Source organism: Pseudopipra pipra, chromosome 2, assembly GCF_036250125.1.
Source record: "Pseudopipra pipra isolate bDixPip1 chromosome 2, bDixPip1.hap1, whole genome shotgun sequence".
NCBI classification, from domain to species: domain Eukaryota; kingdom Metazoa; phylum Chordata; class Aves; order Passeriformes; family Pipridae; genus Pseudopipra; species Pseudopipra pipra.
Window position 1 is genome coordinate 60,216,211 of NC_087550.1, and position 25,037 is coordinate 60,241,247.

At 37.0% G+C, this 25,037-nt stretch overlaps 1 protein-coding gene across 7 annotated transcripts in view; it reads right to left on the minus strand.

Annotated features, from left to right (window-relative positions):
• Positions 1–25,037, minus strand: part of ENOX1 (ecto-NOX disulfide-thiol exchanger 1) — a 361,204-nt gene that overhangs the window by 43,903 nt on the left and 292,264 nt on the right. For all 7 annotated transcript variants that reach the window (XM_064645691.1, XM_064645690.1, XM_064645686.1 and 4 more), the window contains 2 exons: positions 21,461–21,567; positions 18,090–18,207 (listed from right to left, as the gene is read on the minus strand). In XM_064645691.1, the coding sequence (XP_064501761.1) occupies positions 18,090–18,207; positions 21,461–21,567 (225 nt within the window). The remainder of the gene's footprint in view (positions 1–18,089; positions 18,208–21,460; positions 21,568–25,037) is intronic.

A 25,037-nucleotide genomic window follows, 5' to 3' on the forward strand; every position in this document is an offset into this window, starting at 1 on the left:
CATAGCAAACTGCCATACTGTACTATTTTCCTTCTTGGAACCTGGTAACACAACAACATTACAGAGCAGCTGTAATTAAAAAACAACAATCTACTATAGCCAATTCTATCAACATTCAGTAAGTGAAGCACAGAACTGATTTACATTCCTGATTAAATGATTTCAGACTTGGTATCACAGAATTCTTTCTTGTCCACCTTCAACAGCAATATGATTAAACTCCAAATTATAGGAAATTGTATATTAATTCCATTTAATGTTAGGCACCTCTTGACTAGACCTGCTACAGATAAGAGTCCCTCGTTCCCCCTGATAACATGATTCAGCACATTTGTGAAATTATACCAGCATTTAAATAGAATGTCACAATATTTCAATAGCAATAAAAATGTTTTATCTTTGGTAGGACAAATCTACCTTGATCTCAGATCATTTTTGCTAGTTTTAAAATAGTACAAGTGCATTATTCAAAATAAAGTACAGTTAGCTACTAGTCAAATATAGACATGGACTGGTTACTGCGCTTAATTTGGATATTTTACAGAATCTCTCTGGAAGATTTAGCAATAGTAACAGTACTGCTACATCAAATTAAATTGTTCTAAAAAGCATGCAATCATCCTTCCATGACAAAATTTACCCTTAAGAAATTGCAATGATGAGTCCAATGGGCAAATAAGAGAATGAGATTTTTTTTTTATTTTTTTATCTTCATAAGAGCAAATAAGCTATAATAAAAGAAAGGGGGAAAAGAAACCCAAACAAAACAAGAAAAAGGAGGCCAAGCAAATAGAAACCTCAGTCTAACAAAAAGTCAAGTAAAAATTAAATAGTTTGTGTTGGAATGGACCTCTAACAATGGTCTAGTACAATTCACCTGCTATGGACACCTTTCACCAGATCAAGTTGTTTGAAGTCCCATTCAACCTGACCTTGAACACTTTCAGGGATGAGTCATCCCTAACTTCTCTGGGCAACCTTTGCAAGTGTCTCACTCTCATCCTAAAATATCCTAAAACATTTCTTCCTTGTGTCCAATCTAAACCTGTCCTCTTTCAGTTTATAAGTGTTTCCCCTCTGTCACTACAGGACAAAGTCTCTCTGTCATTTGTATTCTCTTCTACCAATTTGAGTATCATAAAATTTAAAACTTTTTTTTTATGTAATACTAAATTGTATCTAGAAACTGCCTACCTTTCTGCTCTCAGCACAGGAATGTACTCAAGTTTTTACAGTAGCTCAGGAGCAGTAACTCACCATAATCTATTCCAGTTGTTAAAGAACTAACAAGAGCTGCTGTACAGGTGAAAGGCATAAGGCTTCTGTATTTCCCCAGTGAAATGTGGGCTGTGACCCTGATTCAGCTGAGGTTCAGACTGCCCTACCTGTAAAGGCTGCTTGACTATTTTCTGGGTCACAATACAGTCCAACTGGAAAACTCCTCCTCGTTTTCATTCTTCTTGGTGAGTTTAGGCTATTAAGTGCAGCTACAGACAAAAAGAGATGCCTGGTACAGGGCCAGCAAAATAGAGGAAATGAAAAGGGCCACAATGTCTCACAAAAGCAAGTAAGCTGCAAGTAATGAACATATTAGAGTTTAAAAAATAACTCCTCCAAATGGAACAAGTCACAATACACAGAAGCAATGAAGGTAGCCATCCATTTTCCCTGTAGGAATGCAATACAGCTTTTACACTGCTAAAACCCCCTAGAGACGCACCTCTGAAGGCCATTATTAAAAATGCTACTTAAAAATGATATTTAGTATATCATAATAAAACCTATATGACAACAATTACATTGCAGTGCTACCAAGAAGTTCCATCCAAGAATGGTGCCCTACTATTTTTTGCAGAGACCAGAAGACAAAGGCTGTGCTACAATCTATTTTAATACAAAATGGAAACATCCCAAACAACCTAAAGTGGGAGAATAAGAATACAGGAGAGCTAAGTTTGTAATATTAGGCAGGATTCTCTGAGTTGTACAGTGCCTTATCAACATTATTACACACTTAGGTGATCCTCCTAACCATTCATAGTAAGCAACTAACAACAGAGTCCCAGGTAGAAACATATCTTTAAATAAGGAAGATGCAACACATATAGCAACAGTGTAACAGAATATTAAATCGTCACAAGATTTAAATGAACTGATTATATATGAGTCCACAAACGGTATGACATTAAACACATGTAATTTAAAGGTACAAATAGGTGGTTTCTAACATTTATGGACAGAAAGGTTAGCAGAAAAGGAGAATAAGTCAAAGAAAGACATCTGATGCAGGCTGTCCAGCTTATTCAACACTGTGTAACTGTTTCAAACAAAATCAGAAACATTCTTTGTTTTGACCTAACATAACTATAAGTTTAAGATATTTACATTTGAGTGCAATAAGATTAAAATAACTCTGAATTCAGATCAATGTCTCTTTTGATTCCAAGCAAATATCTATTATATAAAAACCTACTATAATTTATTTTAATTATATTGCATTTATATTTATTATGTAGTTTATAAAGAAAGGCACTTCATTTAATATTAAAATAAAAATAGAGGAGAATTTGGAGGGGAGGGAATCTGCATTTTAAAAAGTAAACTTTTTCAAATTCTGCATAAATTTTTGCTAAGAGCGCATTGACAAAGCTGATGAATGTAGTTTTAATTGAAAAAGAGAACAAGTTTGCTCATCTCAAGCCATTTTAAGTGTAGTAGTTCAGATATTCATCTATAAAATCCCTCTGTGAGGCAGGCTAAAAAGCGTCTTAGGACAAAAAGACAATGAATGCTGAAAACATTTACAGAAGAACTATATACAAGGAAGCTATATCAAAAGAAAACTCTGACAACAATCTCAAATAACTGCCTGTGCTACAAGTAGAAAAAAATATTCCTATCTAAGCAAACACAGCTGGAAATCAGCTCAATATTTGCTTTACAGCATTTTCACCGAGGGATGCAAAATGATACCTGCCAGCCTCAGAGAAGCAGCTGAAGGAAGATGAGACATATATAAGTGGGGAAAACCTTCCCATTGATATTTCAAAGACTTCCAAGAAGTTAGTGTGAATTCTTTGTGCTGGGGTAGAAGTGTTATATACAATTTGGCAACAGCCTCAGTTGCAAGATAGACTCCCTTCAGTGGTCCTAGGCTAGATCCAAATCAAAACGACACCATTTTTAAAACAAGAAGTGGCTGGGTGATGAGAAATCCACTGAAGTCTAAGAACATGCCCATTGAAGGATGTCTCAGAAGAAACAAGCAATTAACTTTATTTTTCCAGGGCACCTGTCTTGGATATTTAGGAGAGCGCTTTGTTTTTGACTAGTACTGATCTGTACTTTTTACTTTTAGCTGATACTTAGTGACTACATTTAAACTAATACGTAATAACATCCACTGGAGCCAAAGTAGAGTAAGTTTTCACAGGTGATACAAGGTAATTATATTCTTTTATGATCCACATCATGTCATAGCGTCCAGGAAATTGTTAACACCCCCCCATCTCTGAATGTATGTATTTATTTAGGATATTAGGGAGAATTCAGAGTTTTCTACCAGTTCTAGTAATGCACACCTTAGATGATGCCCTAATAACATTACAGTTAACATAAATGACAGTCTACTAATTCATATACTGGGGACATGCTGAGTTTAAAAGCATAGGCAGTAGGTTATATCAAGAGTCTGAAGAAATCTGAAAGTAGTATCTGAAAAACAAATGAGCAAACACTAAAAACAGTAACAGAAAACCTGCCTGTAAATTCAGAGCACAGGCTTTCTGTAGGTCCTCCTAGCAGAAATTTTTCTATAGATTTTATTTCCTATAGATTCTTCTATATTTGTATAGAAATAGGTCATACAAATGAGAACTTCTCTAATGTTTGTCTGCCTTCAGACTTCTGGTCTAATCTCTTCAGCAGAATTTTTCAGAGTTTGTGAACTTTAGCTGGTGTATTGATATAGTGATGTGGATGAAATCAAAGAGCACACTCCCAAACCTTCCTGAAATGTGAGTTCTACTAAAGCCATTACCCTGATTTCCTGACTTGTAAATAATGCTCCTTTTGATAACATCAACAAGAAAAGCATCAAAACCTGTCAAAATAATGGATATTATGGTAATTTTTTTCATCACTCCCATTGCAGAGCATTTTCAATATCAAAAAAAAAGCCATCTTGCAAGACCCAACTACTTCTTCAAAGAGTTTTCAGTTTGAGGGACTGAACAAATGTGAGTGGAGAGAAATAAGGACACAAAGTTCACAACTATAAATACAAACAATAAAACTTATCCCTGGCCTCTAGCTAGCCTGCTTGTTTTTCAAATAGGTGAACTGTGAAGCAGTACAACCAGGGGAAAATCAGCAATGAAAATTGTTTCTGGAGGACCTGGAAGGGCATGAATTGTGTTTTAATGCTGTAGAAAACAGGGTAAGTTATGCAATAATGGCATTTGTCATTGGTAAGGAAGGTGATCTTTGCAGAAATATAGTGTGGATGGTCTTAGGAGATACAGTGAGTGGCATCACTGCCCATGGCAGGGGTTTGGAACTAGATGATCTTTAAGGTCCCTTCTATCAGAAACCATTCTATAATTCTATGATTATAACTAGATAGCACCACTGGACTCTCATTCATTTTTACTCTATAAGGCTCTACATAGTGTTCCAGCCCACAGGAAGTTTAATTTTGTGCTATAGTCAGAGGATCCCATTATGATCACGCAGTGGCCGGGTGTGTGTGAGGGGATGCCACACACCTCTTGATGTGTGTGGGAAGGTTGTAGGTTTGTGAGGTGGTGGAAAGGAAGGCACAGCCCTCTTTGCAGATGGCAAGCTGGATGGCCTTTGAGGTGGAGGGACACACTGAGTAACTTTGAGAAATGTTAACCTATACCTCCAGTGCAAACTGTCACAGCTGACTGACTCTCTGTATTCTCTAGTAGTTGTCAGCTCCTGGCAGAATGAGTCAAGGCCATTATTATCTGTAACTGCCCAGGTATAGATCCATGTATCTCACACATAACTTTTGTAAACACTACCATAAAAACTAAACTGAGAATAGGTTTAAGTTAGATGTGCTCTGTACACAGTTCAAAGGCATTTGGGAAAGCAACTATGATGGGATCTTCAAAGAAGCTTTCTGGAAGAGTAAGACTAAGGTACACCTTGGTCACTTTGAAGCATCTTCTCAGCCCACTTTACAACAACGTCAGGATCCTGAGTCATCCAATATCTAAAGTGGTTTTAATCCACTGCCTTTAGTTCCCAGAGGACACTTTCTTTTCTTTACGGACAGTTATTAAATACCTGATCACCAGCATAAACAGTGCTCAGATGCCAGTGATGAGTGCATAGAACTAAGTCTGATATTAGAAGATAAAAGCAACATTGTTCCTGTATTGCATTCTTTAACAAATTGTTTCTCTTGTTTTGACAAAAATAGACTATGCCACTTGACTTTAAAAAAAAAAAACAACACCCTTTGGTTAAAGCTTGAAAACAGCTAGCTAACTATCCTGAATGAACTCTAAAACTAGAATTAGAATTGTATAAAAATAAATAATTTGGTGCAATTACAAGCTAACCTAGCCATGAACAGTTTTTTCTTTCCCCCTTCAGACATAATGTAACCAAACAATGAAGCAATTTCCACATTATTTTCAAATGCTAAGCACACTTCACTTGAATGTCTCAGTACCTGCAAATTTAAACTCTGAGGGCACTAATTATCCTATATGAGGAGGGTTTATTGTCATTAATGTTAGTGGGAGTTAGGCCCCACACACTGGGAGAGAGATTTACTCTTTTGTAAACCCCATTTTATTCAGGTGCAGTTGCTTCAAAGTCCTTCCCTTACCATGCAGCCCAAGTTCAATGCAGAGAAGCTCATTATACCAGTTACACTCATGATGATACCAGATGTTCAAATTGAACACTTATGAGAATTATTTTCAGGCTTCCTATTCACATAAAACTTGATGACAAACAATTAGTAAATGGAAGTATGCTGCTAAAAAAAAAAAAAAGGAAAAAGAAGGAAAAAAAGGAAAGAAAAAAAAAGGAAGGAAGCCTATGAGAAAGATGGAGAGTGACTATTTAAAAGGGCACATAGTGACAAGACAAGGGAGAATGGCTTCAAATCGAGAGAAGGTCTAGAATAGATATTAGGAAAAAATTCTTTACTGTGAGGGTGGTGAGGTACTAGAACAAGTTGCCTAGAGAAGTTGTGGATGCCCCATCCCTGGAAGCGTTGAAGGTCAGATTGCATGGGGCTTTGAGCAGCCTGACATCAGCAATATCACTGCTCTTTCCGAGGTTTACTACACATGTGGCTCACTAGTAATTTATGAAGGCTTATTATTTCTTGTGTAATGAAGCATATCTCTTTGCAAATAGCAGAGAAGGTTTAAGGAAAGGGAGGGCTGATTATTGTCCAGCTGGGACAAGTAACAAAAAGTTGTAGGCAAATACTCATTCTGCAGTGGACTAAAAATTCCCCAGAGAGCACTGCCACCAACTCCTGTGGTGTTATGATGAGTCCCATGATATCTGACATTTTATTTAAAGCCCTAGAGAGATCATTAACTGAATACCTCTGCTTTACGTTTCTGGAATAGTGGCTTGCAAACTTTCTAGACTGTGGATCAGTATTGGCTCTTCCTATTTCACCATGCTCTCACAAGCTGACTTTTAATTAAAAACACTAGCAAGGCAATTTAATCTTGCTGTTTTAGCCCATCCAAGGAATAAAGATGTAGATTACTTAATACAGTCTTGCAAGTGATTATTGACTCCAGTGATCAGTTTGGGAATATTGATCTAGATCTCATGGCTGCAGAAAACAATGATCCAACTTTCTCCAAATGGCTGCAAAGATGGAAGGCTAATTTCCCTCTTTAAGCCAATCTTTCTACCCCTGTCTTTATATCTTCCTCTCTTTTACCTCTGTACTGGCTCTGTTCAGTCAGCTCTTAATGTATGAGTCCATCTAGTTGTTCATTTGTAATTCCCACTTACCTGACATTTCCAGATGTTTCCCTCACTCCTACTCATTTTGCAGTATATTCTCCAGTCCCTTGTTACCCAGTCCCAGGTAAATTGCAGCACTAACTGTTTTGGACTTTTCCTACAAAGATATCACATCACGTTACTGAGAGGAATATTTAGAATTTGGAAGAGACCACCTTGTTACAATAATATCAAAGCCTGATACATTTTAGGTCTATTTTACTTAACAGCATCTCTTTGGAGAACAGGAATCTACATAGCTTGTAAATGATATTTTGACAGTTGCTAGCTAGTCTGCCCCATTGAGACCAGTTTCTCCACGTTACCTCTTTAAAGCAAAGGTCCCTTTTAAACTCTACATTTTGGGCTGCACTACTTCTACTGCCACCCATGATATGTACTAAGCCCAACTGACTTGGTGTATATATACGGTGAGACAGGAAAGAGAAGAGTTGGCTTTGCACAGACAGCTATGATGGGTGGACTTTAGCTGAGTTGGTTAGGAAGCAAGACATCACAGGAACATATAGGCATATAAGTGATCAAAAATACATGCAATTCTCAGATATTTTCAAAATTCAGTAAAACAACTTCTTTTCTCTGCTTATTAGTGTATTTGATTTGTGATGAGGTGAATTTTTCTGATACTTTATGTTTACTGATAACTGCTGCTCAGTTAAATATAATTAATCAAGTATTGAATATCTTTTAGTGGTTCTACTTTTTTTCCTAATTGAGAAATAGGACTATTACAGCACTTTTACAGAGACTGTGCTTTAAAGATTCTAGCAAAGAAGTTGCTTTTTCCTCTAATCAATATTAAAAATTTACTGTGTTCCTGTAACACTAAAAATGAACACAGGAAATCTTAGTCTTGAAGGTGAAGGAATATGTTCACTCAACTAAGAAAAGTGCTGGTTACTAGTGAGATATCAAGTGGCATTGATGATCATCTCCCACATCAGTAATGAAAAATGCTGTTTGTATTAATGGTGCTTTGCAACTGAGGGTACAGACATTTGAACTCTGCATAGCAGAAGAGATGCTGATGAATGCTGTTTCATATGCTATGTTCATCTTATATACATTGCATAAATTGATTGTATGTATGTGTGTACATATGATACATAAATCACTTGGGATATTTAAGCATTACTTTACATAGGTGGCCCACTGATGGTTACTTCTTAGGAGTCAAAATGCTTGCTATATTTTTACTCAGACTTAAACAATAAATACTGGCATTTACAAGATGCATGGCTGCATCACTGCTGTTGGCATTTGAGCTAGGAATTGCATTCAGGCCCAGTACCCCTGCAACAACTTGAAAAAAATAATCTGTAGGATTTATGAAGAAAATGCCATTGCTACTTGGAAACAAACTTGGCAGTGTGCATGTGAATCCCTCAGTTTGTCACATTCATTAGGGAAGAAAGGGCTGATGGGAGTGGTTTAAATGACCGTGGTGGTTTGAATTGTTCTGATTTATAATAGGAAAATTTTGTTCATAAATGTAAAGTGCTTTCTATAAATGTGAGAATAAACCACTTTTGTACAAAATTCTACTGCACCTTAAATTGCAGGAGAGCATTTATCCAGCTATCTCTCTGATCTTGTACTGGATTGGAGGGCTGAGTTAATTATTCCTTTAAAATTGTGCATAATACTGAAATACTTGCTCAGTTACGTCCACCTTAGATAAAAATGGATCTTAAATACGAGAATACATTTTTACCCCTTTATTCCTTAGAAGACATAAGCAAATGATGGCATGAAGCTTCTAATTTTTTGACTCTTACATTCAGAGACAGCATTTCTTGAGCTATTTGTCCCTTACGTGAATGGAAGGGTGATCAGAAGAGCTTTATCTGCAAGCCAAAATCTCCTTTTCTCCCCTCCATTCTGCCTTCAGGATCTGCAGTATATGCAAGTAGAGACCACTGTGCTTTTTCGCAATTTAACATGTTTAGTAGGAATTTTCTCAGCTTCTGAAAAATCAAATGTGTTGCAAACTTGCAGATGAGAGGCTTAGTTAGAGAGCTTAGTTAGCTACTTCTGGGCCTTTCAGAAAACACTGACCAGCAGGGAGTATCTTGTGGGATCAAGGTCTAACAGCACAGACATCTCAAAATCTTTCGACAAAACATGATGAGACAGATAGGACTATCTCATAATAGAACAACATAAGGAGAGTTATTGCTTTTTATCGTGTTCTTCCTTGACAGTTAAAAATGCTCACGTCTCCAGAGCTCAGACAAATTTAAGAGGGAAGACAGTCTGTATCTGACACATGACAAAGAAGCAATGAAGAAACGTGTTATGAACTAGCAGCCACCCAAGTATCTTCAGAGAGATATGCGGATGAGACGTGAGGTGGGCACTTGGCAACTGTAGAAGCAGCTCAGCAATCACCAGATACAAATGCTGTACAGACATGCTTGCAAAATTCTTGCACTTTATGAAATGTGCAATGCATCAAATATTTGGAAGGATGAATAAATAAACAAAACCACTGCAAACTATTTTGCCCATTGAAGGGCAAACAACAAAAAAAGCAATTAGAATTCCTAATTAAAAAAAAAAACAAAACCAAACCAAAAAACACCACCAACAAAATGAACCACCTATCTGTATGCTGGTGTTCAAGGAGTCACATGCTTGGATATAATGATGGATAAGAAGGCTCCTAAATCTCCACCTCAAGCAGTATCTGCAAGCTTCTCTAATGTGCTGGGGTGAAAATGGCTTCTAAAAACAACAGGGTGTAAAGGGTAGCACAGTTGAGAAAACCTAAAATCAAGATCTTAGTTTAAACACTAATAGAAATGATCTTTCAGAGAGTTTTTCAAAGAGTTCTTGGAGGTCAGAAATAGTGTTAGGCTAAAGCCACTCTTGAAGGAATCTGTTCATTGTGCTCTGTTCAGAATCAACCACCTTCACTGTTATAAATAGGGCTCATTCTCTTGAAGACTAAATATGAAAGAAAAAGCACAAAAGTTTTATTTTGGAGAGGGCGCTATAAGGAAGGTCACTTTATAGAAAGCATGAAAGGTAATTTGGAGAAGAATGCTAATACCAGCTATATCAGATTGTGAGGAAGCTGAAAACAGCATATGTTCTAATATTGTCTTTTATTGATTTTGCTGCCAACATCCCACTTCAACAATGTTACAGCCGCACTTCAGGATTCTTAATGGAGGGGGATGGAGAAAATCAATATACAGAGCTTGCTTCTGCTTCCATTGAAGTCAATACGAGTTTCATTATTAACTGCAATGAGCAGAGGACAGAGTTCAGACTGTTTCATCACTTTGTGTTTGTTTATTCTTTCCCTTTTTATTTAACCTCCTAAGGGGCAATGTGTATTTTTATCCTATATTTTACAAAAGTCCCATTTAAGTAGGGCAATCCCCTATCAAACTGTAAGTTTACACATTCAGAAATTATGCCCTGCTTTATGAAACCTAATGAAAAATTATAGCCTGTATCCTGAACTGGGAAAGTTATAATAAAATATATAGGATTTGAAATAAATTCTAATAACAAAATAATTTCTTTCTTAAAAATATTTTCATTCCGATATAAAGCAAATAAAAGCAGTTTAGCTTTCACTGACTTGTAAAATATTACTTTCAATATGCATTGTTTTCTCTATTACAAATAGATAGGATGCACCTGAATCTTTTCACTATTATATTAATGCTATTTACACAAAATGAAATATGCTTAAATTATCTCCAAAAATTATAAGCATCATCTTCATTCCAACAACATGCTGTTAATTTTGTTCTAGCATGAATGCAAAACATATTTTAACATGCTGTCAAAATGAGACACTAAGAATGTCAATAAAATAACACTAAAATAAATGTAAATTTAGATTGCTGTCACAAGTGCCTGCTTGGTTTTGTGAAGATGTTAGGTTGCTATAGCATTTTCCATAGCAACTTTGCATCTTATTGCATAAATAATCCCTCAGTGTCCTTAAAGCTTACTAAAAACAGGATTAAATCTATTCTCATATGTAATGATCCTGCATAAAATCTTATCAGTATGAAATACCCAGAAAATAAGATAAAATGTAATCTAGATAATAGTATTTCTGGCAGTTGAAAAGCATCAAAGTGCAACAGACTTGTTTCATAGTAAACAGGACATCCTCCTAAACCTCATAATAGGAAAATGCCTTTGAAGCGTCTGTTTCCTCTAAAATTTGGAAGTTAGATTAACTCCTTCACTGCTGTGTCCACAGGACCGCATAGTTGTTCATCCCAGAGTCTATGTGTTGTACATGATCCAGAGGAACTGGCCCAGTACCTGGGACAGGAGGAGGCTGTTTTTATTCCCCAGGGAAGACAGGCTGGGCAACTACACTCAGCCCTGATTCATCAGGATTTTTCTCTTAAATTCAGCTGCACGAGAAGCACTATTAGAGCCAAATGGACTTAAAACCAGGGGCATAAAATTAGACCCCTGCCTACATGCTTCCTGAACTTCAGGCTGTTTTTGTAAAAGCTGTGGGAAAAATGGAATGCATTTTATGGCACAAAATTGGAGCCTGCCTGATGATAACAGCTCTGAACTGGCATAATGTGGAAGACACTAGAGCAGACTTTCCCCAGCACAGAGAGAATAATCATCTTGTGCTGCTTTCTAGTGATCATCCCTGATGGTCCCAGGGAGCAAAGCTGATTGTCTGCTAGGCCAAAGCATTTCCATTCAAAGGGAAGTTACTCTGCTCACAGAGCTCAAAGGGGTTGTTCAGCTGTCTTCTCTGGACAGAGAGAGGACTGTGTCAGTACAGTGACAATTCAGAGCTTCACATTTTAAATGCCTTCTTTTCTTTGAGATTGCTTCTAAAACTTGGTTAATAGCTTCTATTAACAGGGTTTACTTTCCTCTTCATATGTCTTTCTATGCTTATCAGGGCTGATTATGACACCAGCAGCTGATGGCTTTGAAATGGTACCAATTTATTTAAGGGAAAAAACCTATGCTAGCCCATTAATTTTTAAAGCAAATACATTTTGTTATTTTATGTTATCTTTATCAATAAGTGTTTAAAATTAAAATGGGCAAATTATGGTTTGTTAAATACCAATATCACTTTCACAATATCTGACACCATCTCTGAGATGGAGAGGTAATAACAGAAAAATAAAACAGGCTTTTGTTTAAAATAAAATCTCCCATAAACCCAAAAGGTTACACTTACAAGAAGGGAAGGGAGAAATATCTGATTACTGCGATCAGGAGGAAGATGATGGTCTGACATGAGATCTGCCTTGACACTTATCAAGTTGGAAAAAAAAGAAAGAGAAAGCTCAGCTCCACACAGCTGGGGCTCAGCAATTTCTATTCAAAGTTTTAACAATCCATATAAAGCTTTCCTACCAGTTTAATCCACCTATAAGACACAGTTTCTATTCCATGTGTGCATCATTGCATTCACAAAAGACTTAGAGAAAGAAAAACGAGGATTAAATTCCAGAGAAAAGATGAATAAGCATCACACAGATCACTTTGGTGTTGTTTCAGGCTTTCCTTGAAAACTTGCCAGGCTTGCAACTTTCAAGACAGGCTTACAAACAATATCCCAAAGTCTGTTTTATGCTGTGTGGACCAAGGTGCGATTTTCAAATACTGACTTTCACAAGGCCTTATACTTTTTGTGAGATGGACTACCCACTATTCAGCCTGTTTCTTATGACAAGTGACTTAGCTGATGCTGCAAACAGGACAGATCAGTTCAGGAGAGCATTAAAGATCCAGGCTACCAGATCTTTAATTCAAGAGAGAAAAGCTTCAACGTTTGACACCTATTTTAGGTATGTTTCACAATCCTGTCATAGAGCATGTCCTTCCTAACTTGCAAAGCAGCAGTGATCTTACATGTTCAAACTGGGTTTGTACTACATAACTTGCAATTTATTATTTGTGCACAGTTCCTGTGATGTTATTAAGCTACTTCATAACAGGTAATATAATGGTGGTGAAATGCTCCAGGGGTCCAATGAGTAGGCTATTGCAAGTTCGTTGAGCTGGAGAGAGCCCTGTACCAAGAAATTTATTCACCTGGACAGAACAGTCAGTGGCTGAATGAAACAAAGAATCATTTTCTCCACCTGATAATAGAGAACTGAGATAACAGAAGTTCAATGATTAGTCCAGGCAGGAGACATGTAGTGAAGCTGGGATTTGGCCTAGAGCTCTGGGATCCCAGTCAAAAGCCTTAATCAGATAACTATTCTTACTGCAAGCACAGTGCATTTTGTTCTTTTCCACAGTGCCAGTTGCAGTCTGAAGTTGGAGTTGCTAGAATTAATGGCACATTGTTGTGAACTGCAAAAGAAAGAGATTAACCCACCTCCCCTTACAGTAGAATTACAGGTGCCTTCTAGGCATTAACCAAACTTCAGCTCTTCTCTACAACACACATCTTCACTAAATCTTAAAATTACTTTGGAGGCTTTTGCATGTGATTCCTTTCTCCCAATGCCAGCAGGTGGGAGAAGCATCATCCATAAATCCTGATCATTCTGAAGATTTTTGTATATCCTCTAGACTCTAGCACTGAATCTCCTTTTTGTCCCTTGAGCTAATGCTTCAGTAGCTGCGCCTTGACTTTAAAATACATTAACTGGGTTGCCAATCATCATTATTATTTTTTTCTTAGCAATCTCCCAGCTTTACTTCAGCAATCCTCTTGTCCCTTTCAAACTCCAAAATCCACGTTGCAGAAAAATCACTATTTAAAGGCTGAATTTTGAAAAAAAAACCAACAAAAATTAAAGGAGATTCTAAAGTAATAGCTGATCCCACAGGTAAGATTCACTCAGTCTCAGGTCAGCCTTGTGCCAGCTTTCCTTGTAATGCAAAGGACCTTTAGTCTGTGAAACTATGCAGATTTCCTATAAACCAAGCACATAGGATACTTCAACCATCTTATTGGATTTCCTAGGGGGTTCCTTGGGGTGTCCTTGCAGCAGTTTGAGACACTTTCCAACATAACCAACAAGTAGCAAAGCCTTCCTTTTCCTTGAAGATTCAACCTGCACACGAAAAAGTAGGGTACTGATTAAACCTGGGGAGAATGACCTGTAAAACACCTGGATTAGCAGAAGGTCTTTGTGCAGGAGGCAATGACAAAGCCTTGAAATATGGACTAGAGGGTAGAAGACAGGTTTAGGAGACTGGAGGTCCCAGTTCTCATTCCAACTCTGTCTCCGAGTCACTGATATCAGTAAATCAAGTTAATAAATGACTAGGAGAAGCAGGTTAAAGAAGAGGATTTGAGTCTAGAAAGGAGTTACACACTTTGCCACAAGTTCCTATTGAGTTGCTCTGCATTGCTGCAAGACCAGATCTTCCCAAACAAACTGTAATTAACAGATTTCTAATAGGTGCTGTGACTTGATCACTTACATGACTTAATATCTAGCAGGACTTGAAAAATGCAAATGATTCTTAGCAATAGCTCTTTCACCTTCTACCCCAAATCCTCAGATCTTATTGTGTAGTAAAGCCTCAGCTACGCGTAACATTCCTCTGTGTCCTAGTTTCAGCTGGGAGAGTTAATTTTTTTCCTAGTAGCTGGCACAGTGCTCTGTTTTGGATTTAGTATGAGAATAATGTTGATAATACACTGATTTTTAGTTGCTGCTAAATAGTGCTTGCTCTAAACCAAGAACTTTTCAGTTTCTGATGCTCTGCCAGTGAGGAGATGCACAAGAAGCCGGGAAGGCGCATAGCAGGGACAAGTGATCCAAATTAGTCATGTGAATATTCCATTTCACAGAGTTACTGTGGTCTGCCCAGTATATAAATTGAGGGTAGTTCATTGGAAGGGGCAAATTGCTGCTGGGGACAGGTGGCTGGGCATCGGTCAGCAGGTAGTGAGCAGTGGTATTTTGCATCACTTCTTCGTCTTGGGTTTTATATCCATCTCTCCTTTTCATTACTACTACTACTACTACTACTACTACTACTACTACTACTGCTACTACTGCTACTGTTGCTGTTCTTGTTGTTGTTGTTACATTTTGTTCCATTATTAAACTGTTCTTATCTCAACCCACAAGTTATTATTTTTTTCTGATTCTCCTCCCCATTCCACTGGGCTGGGGGATTGAATGAGCAGCTGAGTCATACTTTGTTGCCAGCTAGGTTAAACCACAACACTCTGAACCCCAAAGTCCAGTAACTCTGGATAAGTATTCAGATACTGAAGTACTTTTTCCCAGCCTCAGGGCTTAGAGGTGTTGCACTGCATTTTGAAATGTTGGGGCTGGAATCCACCCTCTTTTTCTCAAGGTTGTGAATAGGTTTCTCTTCAGATATCCTAGAGGACGGTTTTCATTCTAACCAGTCCCAGTCTAGCTATGAGAAGATGTGACATACGCAGAAGAAATTATGCTGAGAGACTCCTGAAATTACATTTTAAGAAGACAGAATGAGGCCTTAGAACCCATTCTAAATTTTTGAATTAATTAAGCCTTCTAGTACTAGGGGTTACATAACCAGGGGAAACAGTGAAAAAAGACCTGACACAGATACTGAAGCCTGGGGGAATCTCTGTTACTTGGGGATGATAACTTCCCTGAAGTCTTGTTCTCACTGTCAAGAAGGGCAGGCTGAAAAATAATGTCCTCAAGAATATTGTTGGAATGGCAGAACAGGCAGTCCAGAGCTCTGGAACCATCCAAATCAATTCATCGTGTCTCATTGCTTCACTCACTTTCAGATTTAGACTTTTAAACCATTATGTGTGTGTGCTGCACTTGAATTGAAGAGGCACAATACCTTCTTTGTGTTATTCAAGCCTTGCTCTTCCCATGATTAAGTATTTAGACTAACATTTTAAGAAAAGGGGTTAAAAATAAAGAGAGTGCCTATGTTTTCTTACTGTGTAGAATTGTTTCTTTGTGATAAAAGATTTTTTAAAAGACATTCTTTGTAGAACAGAGGCTACTGTCATTACAAATAGCCACTCCAGTTAGAAAAAGCAGTAGTTCTGAAGTGACATACTCAAAAAGAGAGAAAAAAAAAAGAAAAAGAGAAGGCAGCTAATACAAATAGTAACTTTAAAAAAATGCCAAGAGAAGGAAGGAAAAATCATTTTTCTGTACATAAAAATAATAGTAAAAAAAAGGCCTTATCTGAGTTTATTTTCATTTACCAATGTTTTCTACCCAGTAACTCTTGTGGTTTAACTCCAATTTTCCTCTATTGTCATTGACAGAACCAAATGCACTTCTTTAGTTGAGAGTGTAGTGTTGAAAGAAGAAAGCTATAACATTAATTTTAGAACTGGATGACTACATATGCAGCAGGATGGATCAACTCCACGGAGATCAAGAGGATGATGAATGGTACAATGAACAATGATGGACAAGTACTCAAATGGATTCATATAGCTAAATTTTAATTTAGAATGCTACACAGTAGTGGGTTTGCTACTTTTATCACTCAAGTGCTCACATTGTAACAGTAAAAATACTGAAATTATTTTGGATGGAATGCTGTAGAAATCTCACATATCAAAGCTTTTGATAGAAATGTCTTTTTTCATGCAAGAAAACCAAACACACTTTTCAATTTGTGATGTTACAAAAGGAATGACCAGCGTAGCCCTAAGCATGCATATGTTAAACCTGGCTGTATTGATAGGTGTGACAGTTCAAAACATTGTTGCTCCTCTTCTGGCATGCAGGCTGTAGGTATTTCTGGCTCTACTTTCCTGTTGTTAATTCTAATGACTTTCTTCCATAAGAGTGGACACAGCTAAGGTAAGATGATTATACAGTCATAAAAATTGCTGACTGCAGTGACCTACTGTCTCAGCTCCAAAAACCTTCTTAGTGTTGTCTGGAAAATCCAAATCCATACGATTAGCCAAGCAAAAATTAAGGCCACCCTTTACAGATTTTATTTTTGAATTTTTATTCCAGGAAAAATATTAAATCTCCCTTCAAGAGAGATGTCACAGTAAAAAATTCTTTGCTAGGATGACACTGCTTCCTTTGGTCTTTACTTCTGGAGTCTTTTGACCTCACAGAGCATCTTGTCACAGGAGGAGCCAAAGAGTTCTTCTCTATGTAAGCTTGAATTCACACTTTTTGACTAGCATAATAGGACTTGAAACAGTTTAATGGATGAAATTCTTTCCTTTCTTAATATGGTACCTGTATGCAAAGGATTAGATTAGAATTATCCTAATGGAGACTCTCAGTTTCTTTCCATATTACTCCTTCCTTCTTTATCTTCCTTAAAGTTCACTGCTGTCTGGCAGTTTCCAGTCAAGCTTTGGCTTCAGCTCCTGTAAATTTTCTTTCTGTAGATGTGCATCTAAACAAGTTGTTTAGCTACTCACAAATTTATTAGCCAATGACAAGAAATAGAGCAAAGCATCCATCTGGATCATGTTGCCAGTTAGTAACTCAGGTAGCTTCTGAGCTACCCCTTGGTGTCCACCCTGGATAGCAGTGTATCTGCAGAAGGCTGAAAAAGTTCCTTTTCTTTATTCACATTATATGCCCCCTTGTTCTTTCATCCCTGATACCTATCTAATGAGTGTCAATTCATGCAGAATGCAGTACCGTATTGTGAAATAGGTACCCTTAGAAGTGCAGTATGTGACCAAAAACGCTCAGTTCAAATGGTATGGCGCATTTGTTATAGAGATTAGAGATTATTATGTCCTCGTTGAAAAGAAGGGTAAGGCTTAGAGAATACTGACCAAAGCATAAATTCAACTCGTCTCATAATAAGACATTGTTACAATGATGGAATGAAATAATGTCATGCAAGACTGCAGAGAGTGCAGTAAAGAAAAAATGCTTCCAGGTAAGGGCAGAACTGGAGAATTTTCATCATTATAGAACATAGCAGGTGACAGACACCTCATAGAGACAGCTTGCATCATTCAAATAAATAATTTGTGAGGGTTTAAAATAAGATACTGTCTTATCTAATCAGATATTAACATGTCACTTCTCATATATAAGTATTTGTTTGCTTTTGATAAAACAACACTTGAATATACTTGACATTATAGAGGGGTTTGACTTTACCTGAATCATCTACTCTCAGCTTTTTACTGGGATTGTCACCACTGTCATCATCAGACATTTCCATCTCCTCTTCCCGGCGGATTCCCATGAGCTGTTCACTGTGTGCATTTCGGAGCTCCTAAAACCCAAAATTATCTTCTGTCAGTATGAACTTCCAAAAAGTCATTATGTATTATTTAGTATCTGTTTTTAATACTGCTCTGATTTTAATTATACATCATTTATCATTGTAATCATATTTATTTGTGTATGAATATTTAAAACAACAGAAGCACAGGGAATTCTTCCTGTGAAAGAACTGACTTTATCAAAGCTAAGACTCAGGGAAAACAAGAGAGAAAGTGACTTTCAGTGTTGAGTGATCTTTAGGTCTGCTAAACATAGCAGAATGCTTTAACAGCAGGGATAGTAGTACTTAAAATTGTGTATAAAGCAGACTAATAAAGATTGTGAGCCAGCTTAAGGTATATCTAATTCTTGATTCCCAATGCCACTTGGAGTATTATTCATTTGGCCAAATGTAGGTGTCTCCATTAAACAAAGTCATTTTAACTGCATCCTAAAAGTGTCTGTGCTTATGGCAAAGGCATCTGAGAGCAGTCAATGCAGATGGAGCTCTCTGTATTGTAGATGCTTAATGCTGGCCAAAGGAATCTCACCCTCTGTCTCTATTGCCCAGATTGCCTCGGCTTTAAAAGACTCAGTCCCGTAACACTGTCCTGAAAATCTTTGCATCTTGATCCAAAATGAGTGCCAGCATGGACAGCTCGGTCTCTGGGTGACCACTGCAAGGGCAGGCAGGCGTGCAGGCAGGCAGGCGGGCAGCCCCTGCGCATGTCACCAGGAAAACGATCGGCAGGCACGCAGGCTTTGTAGGAGTCTAGACAGTCTTTGTTCTGGGTAGAAAAGCTGGTGCGGGTGTAGCAACTGGCTTTTTAATGGCAGCACTGAGAAGATTGAGAGGACTCTGTTTTGTCCTAATAATCCTGTCAGGTGTAACATGGGGATGCTGCACTGTGATTAGTGTAGGCTTTGTCCATCCGCAGACAGCTAATTTTTCTGCCAACAAAGAGCTTAATTCCCAAAGAGGTGGTTTAAAATCTTTGAAACAAGGAAGAGTCGCGTGGAAGGAGGAGACAGCATTGAGGAGTCCGACAACTGCTCCATGCAATTAACAATAAGCTGTCAGAGAGGGACTGCGTGAAAAAAGGGAAGGCGTTTCTCTTGAGCTGTCTCATTAGTTCACTGGCAGATCTCAAATATCCTGAAAAAATCTATCTGTGCCCATTAATCCCAACAAAGGCAAGGAAGCTAATTAGTGGGCGTTTTACAGGAGAATAATTTCAAATTTCTAAAAAAAATGATTAAAAAGGTAAATTGTCAATCAGGGTCTCATGAAATCAGAAGCATCTCTGAAGAAACTGGCAAGTCATTTCTGAATTCCTTATTGGAAAAGGCCACCTGTACCTTTTTCTGGGGAAGTATTACTGCATACATGAGCAGACACCCGCTTATATTTACTCCCTCATTAGGGGACAAATGTCCTTGATGCATCAATGTCTACATTGTCAGCAAAGTCAATAATTTTCCATGGAGAATGTCTGTGTGTATGAGTGTTTGTTTTGGGTTTGTGTTTCTAGCAAAGCTTTCCCAAATTCAGAAAAAAAGGAAGGTGATCAAGTAATTAAAAAAATCAGCAAACAATATCATGGTTAGGAAATACGATTTAAATCAAAGATACCATTTGGTATATTTTCAACATATTTCATATCTGAAAAACAGGCATTTCCAGAATATATTCACATGGTTTTGAATTGTTTTAGTTGTCCTCTTCTTAGAAAAACGAAAGGCAATAATATTTGAAAAAATGAGCAGAGAATTAACATTTCCGGAAAGTCTAACTCTTATACATTTCAGTTTATTAAATATTTAGAAACCAGCAAATGAATGTCACACCACATCCCTTTACAGAAAGTTATTTTAAGAAGGGATAGTCAACATAATTAATGAACTAACAAAGCATATTTTCATATGTCTCTAAAAGATAAGACAAACATCAACCCCCAACTTCCCAACTTTCAATTGAACAAAGGCTTTATCCACTACATATTTGAAATATTTGTGAATAAAATGCAAAATACAGTTTGTACCAATAAATTATGCTAACATGTTATTTTAAGTGTCCCATTATTGAAGTCATTTGGTATTCACCATAATAGCACTGATAATAAAGTATTCATTTGGTATTCATGTGGATGTTACATTTAGTGTCATTGGTATTCAGCTGTAATTTAGCATTAGTTAATGGACACTTAAAACATTATCCAAATGATTTATATCACCGCACTTTAGTGTTTCTCAAACTAAGTGTACAACACTTATTTTACAAGTGTACTACAAAATAATTAAATAAGTGCACCTTACCTTCTAAAGTTTTTATTCTGAGACAGAGAAAAATCATTTAGAGGACTGTGATAGTAATACTCTGTACTACATGAAGGTAAACCAAGTGCATGTAAATTGCCCATATTAAAAAAAAAGGAAGTAGAAAGAAAGAAAACAAAGACAGCGGTACTTACTTTTTAAAATACAGGCTCATAGCGTATATACTGAATTAAAACGAAAGCTGGATGACCAAAACACAGGATGAGGTCTAGTGCTTCCTTTGCTGCCACTCGCAGCAAGGGGAGTTAGAATCCCATTTCCTCCACTTATGCTTATGACAGTCACATATGCACTCTGTGTGGTAGTATGATTACATTTATATTGGCTTCTTTGCAAGCATAGTATTTAGAATAAGTTATGTATCTACTTTTTAAAAGATACGCATAAAACAAATAGGAAGGAATATGTTGTAATTCTGGACTTAATACACTTAAATAATTATTTAGGAGAGAAATTTTCTATTTTATTTTCACTCAAAGTCATCTTACGATGACCATATAATGGCACAATGAAAAAAAATCTGTGCTATAGAATACTTCTAAGAACAGATAACGATGACTCTTAAAAAGATATTTTTTCAGGAATAATTCTTAATTCTTTCCTTAGTTGAAAATGTTGTTCCTAATTTCACTACTTGAGTTCATTATTTTAGATAGTAAACATAATCTTCCAATGATTTCCCAAATTTTGAATGAAAAATAAAAACACATTGCTCTCTGTCTTAATGTTATTTAACGACTATTATCATAATGAGAGCAATGGGAGCAATTTATACTGTAGATGAGACTGTAAACGGCGAATTGATTAACAGCTAAAATGGTAGCTGTAAATATTGCCAAATACACTCTGTCCAGCTATAATCACACCCGTTCTGTGTCAATCCAGCTGCGAGATGATGGATAGAAGGTAAAAATAAAATCACCAACCTCAGAATGCTTTCGCCAAATGTCTATGTTCTTTCGCTGGGCTTTCGAGAAATGGTCCCAAGCTTTTTGTCTGGTAGAAGCGTTGAAAACGGCGACAATCTGCTCAACTTTGGTGAACAAGGAAGTCAAACAAGACAAGCAATTTATGTTGTGATCACTATAGAGAAGCAAAGCAAAGACACTAGGAGTCTATGGATGATGTCATTACTGAAACAACATCATCAATATCCATCCAATGATGTGTCTTTTGTACTTACATTGTATCAATGTTGGAGATGTCTCCCTTCAAGTCTGTCTCCATAACTTTAGTCTATGCAACTTATAACTGTGCCAAAAACCGTGCATGCAGCTGCTTCCCCCTGATGTCTGCTACAACTCCTTGTGCTGGCACATGCCTTTGCGTGTGTGGCTATAGGGGTGCGACCATAGAAATAAAACTCGACACATAAAGCTGACACATGTTCCCCTGTGGCAGCTGTATAGAGCAGGCTGTACGAATGAAAGTGTGAAAGACAAGCAGACTCTGCTTTGAAGGGTGACTATCTGATAGTGGGAATTTGTCAGCAGACAGGAAGGGCAAAAGCACACATTAACACTGCATTCTGTGGCTGCAGATGCTGCTTCTTTGCTATTTAATATAAATGGGCTCACCTGTGGTAGATCATTCTGTCCTGTGTCCATTGCCTATGTATGGTTACGTACGTGAACAGACATTTTTTTTTTTTGGATAAGATGAAGAAGAGATGTGAAATGGGCTTCCTTCATTCAATTCCAATGCATTTGTTTTGAACCCAAACATCTATATTTAGGTCAATTACCTAGGACAATTAAGATTCTTAAGCTTTTAGCTATTTGTTCATCTCAATTGAGAAAGCTTTTCTCTCAACACTCTTTTCTTTCTCTTCACATCAGTAAGAAGCAACATTGTCTTTCCACAACAGTGACTTGACTAAAAATGGCCAACAGGTAAGTTGCTTTGATCTCAGCACAGTTAACTGAAGGACCACCAAGAAATTCAGATTTTCTACAAATGACCTGGGCTGTGCTCCTGAATGAGCAGCTGTGCCAAACTATGAAAAACTGAAAAATGCTTCAACTCTTTAACGAGGTTCTTGGCTATTTATCTCTTTATATTCCTGGCTTGAAATGATGTCCCCTGTTTTATAAAGTTGAAGCTTGCAGCACCACCCACCTCTCAATGAAAAGTGGTGGCAGGCGTGCCTTAGCGCCCTCTGATCTGGTCCCTCATTGAGTTGATCAGTATCTGCTCTCTGACTTTTCTTGAGTCAGAGATGTAGAGAATCTTATTATACATAACAACCTACCCTTGCTAAAATGGTGAACTCACCTACTAAAGCAGTTATGTATCTTCACCTCTAGATCTGAAAATTAACCTCACTCATTTGAATAGGAGCATATTTATTCTACTCTCTTTTTTTTACCACTTCTGTTGGGTTCTGCAATATTCAGGAAGATTATAATGTTTTGAATCACATATGGAAGCTTTTCTTTCAGGGATGATTTACCTTCTAAAGTCATAGAAAATAAATGTAGTTAATTTTCTTTTAAATTAATATGTATATGCAGTTTTACTAAAGAATATGCCTCAACATTACTGTGGTGATCTGATCCATTTGTAATCCATTCAAGTTTTAAAGGCAGATGTGATAATTTCAGCCCATTAGAACTTGCTTGGACTGAAGAGTGGATGTATCAAGGAAGTTACACTGTGTACATTTATTCAATTAATTTGAAAAGAATGAAAATGGTAAAGCACTCTATTATTATGTGTATAGAAACTGCGGCTAGAATTTAATTACTATCGTTGTGTTGATGACCCAGGTGCTCAGAAAATTTTGCTTAATTAACAATCTGTTTTCAGTTTGCAAGTGGAAATTCAAGTAGAAAAGATTCACAAAGATATGAGAAAGAGCTGGTTTGCCATTTTCCACTAATAAGTATTAATAAGATCATCTGAATTTTGAAAAACATTTGAACTTTAAAGTGTTTAATTTCCATTATGTGAACAGGTGTTAAGATTTATCAAAAGTCATTATCCGACTATTTCAGAAACTCTCCTCAATGGAAACACAAGCTAGGAAGATGTCAAAGAGTTTTTCTTGTATAACTGCAGGAGACAAAGTGAACAGAAGAAGCATCTGCTTCACTTACTTAACTTTTAGGAATTAAAAAAACTATAGGAAGTAGGATAGTATGAGTATCACATGCTAAAAATCAAGGCATTTAAAGAAACTTTATGAAACTGGCAGCTAGGGATTTTAAAAAAAGGGAAATGTGGAGGAGTATACTAAATTAGTATGTATCAAAGACCAATATCCCAGTATGCTATTCAAAGAAAGTGTCAGTGTATGTACAGCCATTTCAACATTCACAGCTATCTAGGCTATGAAGTATTGCAAATACCCACAGGTAACACCCAACATAAAAGGCCTCCAACCATTACATTAGAGCTAAACAGCAGCCAAAGCCATGATTTGACAGTACAGGAAAGTGCCTTCACATCTTTTTGTATTGCATCAAAATCTGTATTCACGTGTTATGAGAGGGCAATTCAATATAAACCCGTTCTGCCAGTTCACATTTGCTCATGTTGCACTAAGATTTGTTTATTTTGCCATAGATACCCAGGAAACCTAAAGCTGGCATAATGCTTGTGCTCTGTGTAATTGGAAGACAAGATACAATATACTCACTTCTGATCAGTATCGAATTTGTATGGGTAAGCGATCCATCAGCACACAGCCTGTAGGGATGGTAGATTCATCCCTAAGAGGAAGCCATGAAAGGTTTATAGTATCTGAGAAACTCTCCAGTTAACTAATTTTTATTTTATATCTGGGTAAAACTTGGGCAAAGAGAGGCCCCAAATTTTGGACTGATATCTGCAGAATCTGAGTGAAACAATTGTTCCCAGTCTTGCTGCTGACCATAGTTTTCAGATTATTTCCTGATCTCTAGAAAGAAATTTCCAAAACTAAATAACAGGTCATATCAATCTCTCTAAGGCACCTTGAACTCCAGGATGCACTGTACTGTCAACTGTGACTGATAAGTAGAATTATTAAGTAACATGAAATATTAATTGTCAAACATCTGTTACTGAATTCTGTGCTATATCAAATTTTCACTGACCACATGCTAAGCTGTTTCCTTACTAAATTAGGATTTTAAAAAAATGCATCGTTCTGGAAGGGTCCATAACATGTCATTGTTTTTCCTATCAATATAACTTACAGGATGTAAGCAATTGCAGCTTTCCTAATGACTTATTCTGTGGTTGGTAATTTCTGTGGCATGTTTCAGACAAAGGATTATTATCTAATTGCTTTTCTGCTGTGTTATAAATAACTAAAAAGACCCAAACAACTAAATCCAGAATGATATGCAAGTGTCAATGCAGTGCAACTACTACACACTTTATTACAGGTGCCAGCTCATAGTAAGTACATTAAAAGAATATTTAAGCCTCAGTTTCTGCTGCCATAAAGGGTGCTACCAGGATAAGTTATTGTTATCAAGAATAAATGTAAAAACAACCAGAAAAACTAGGAATATC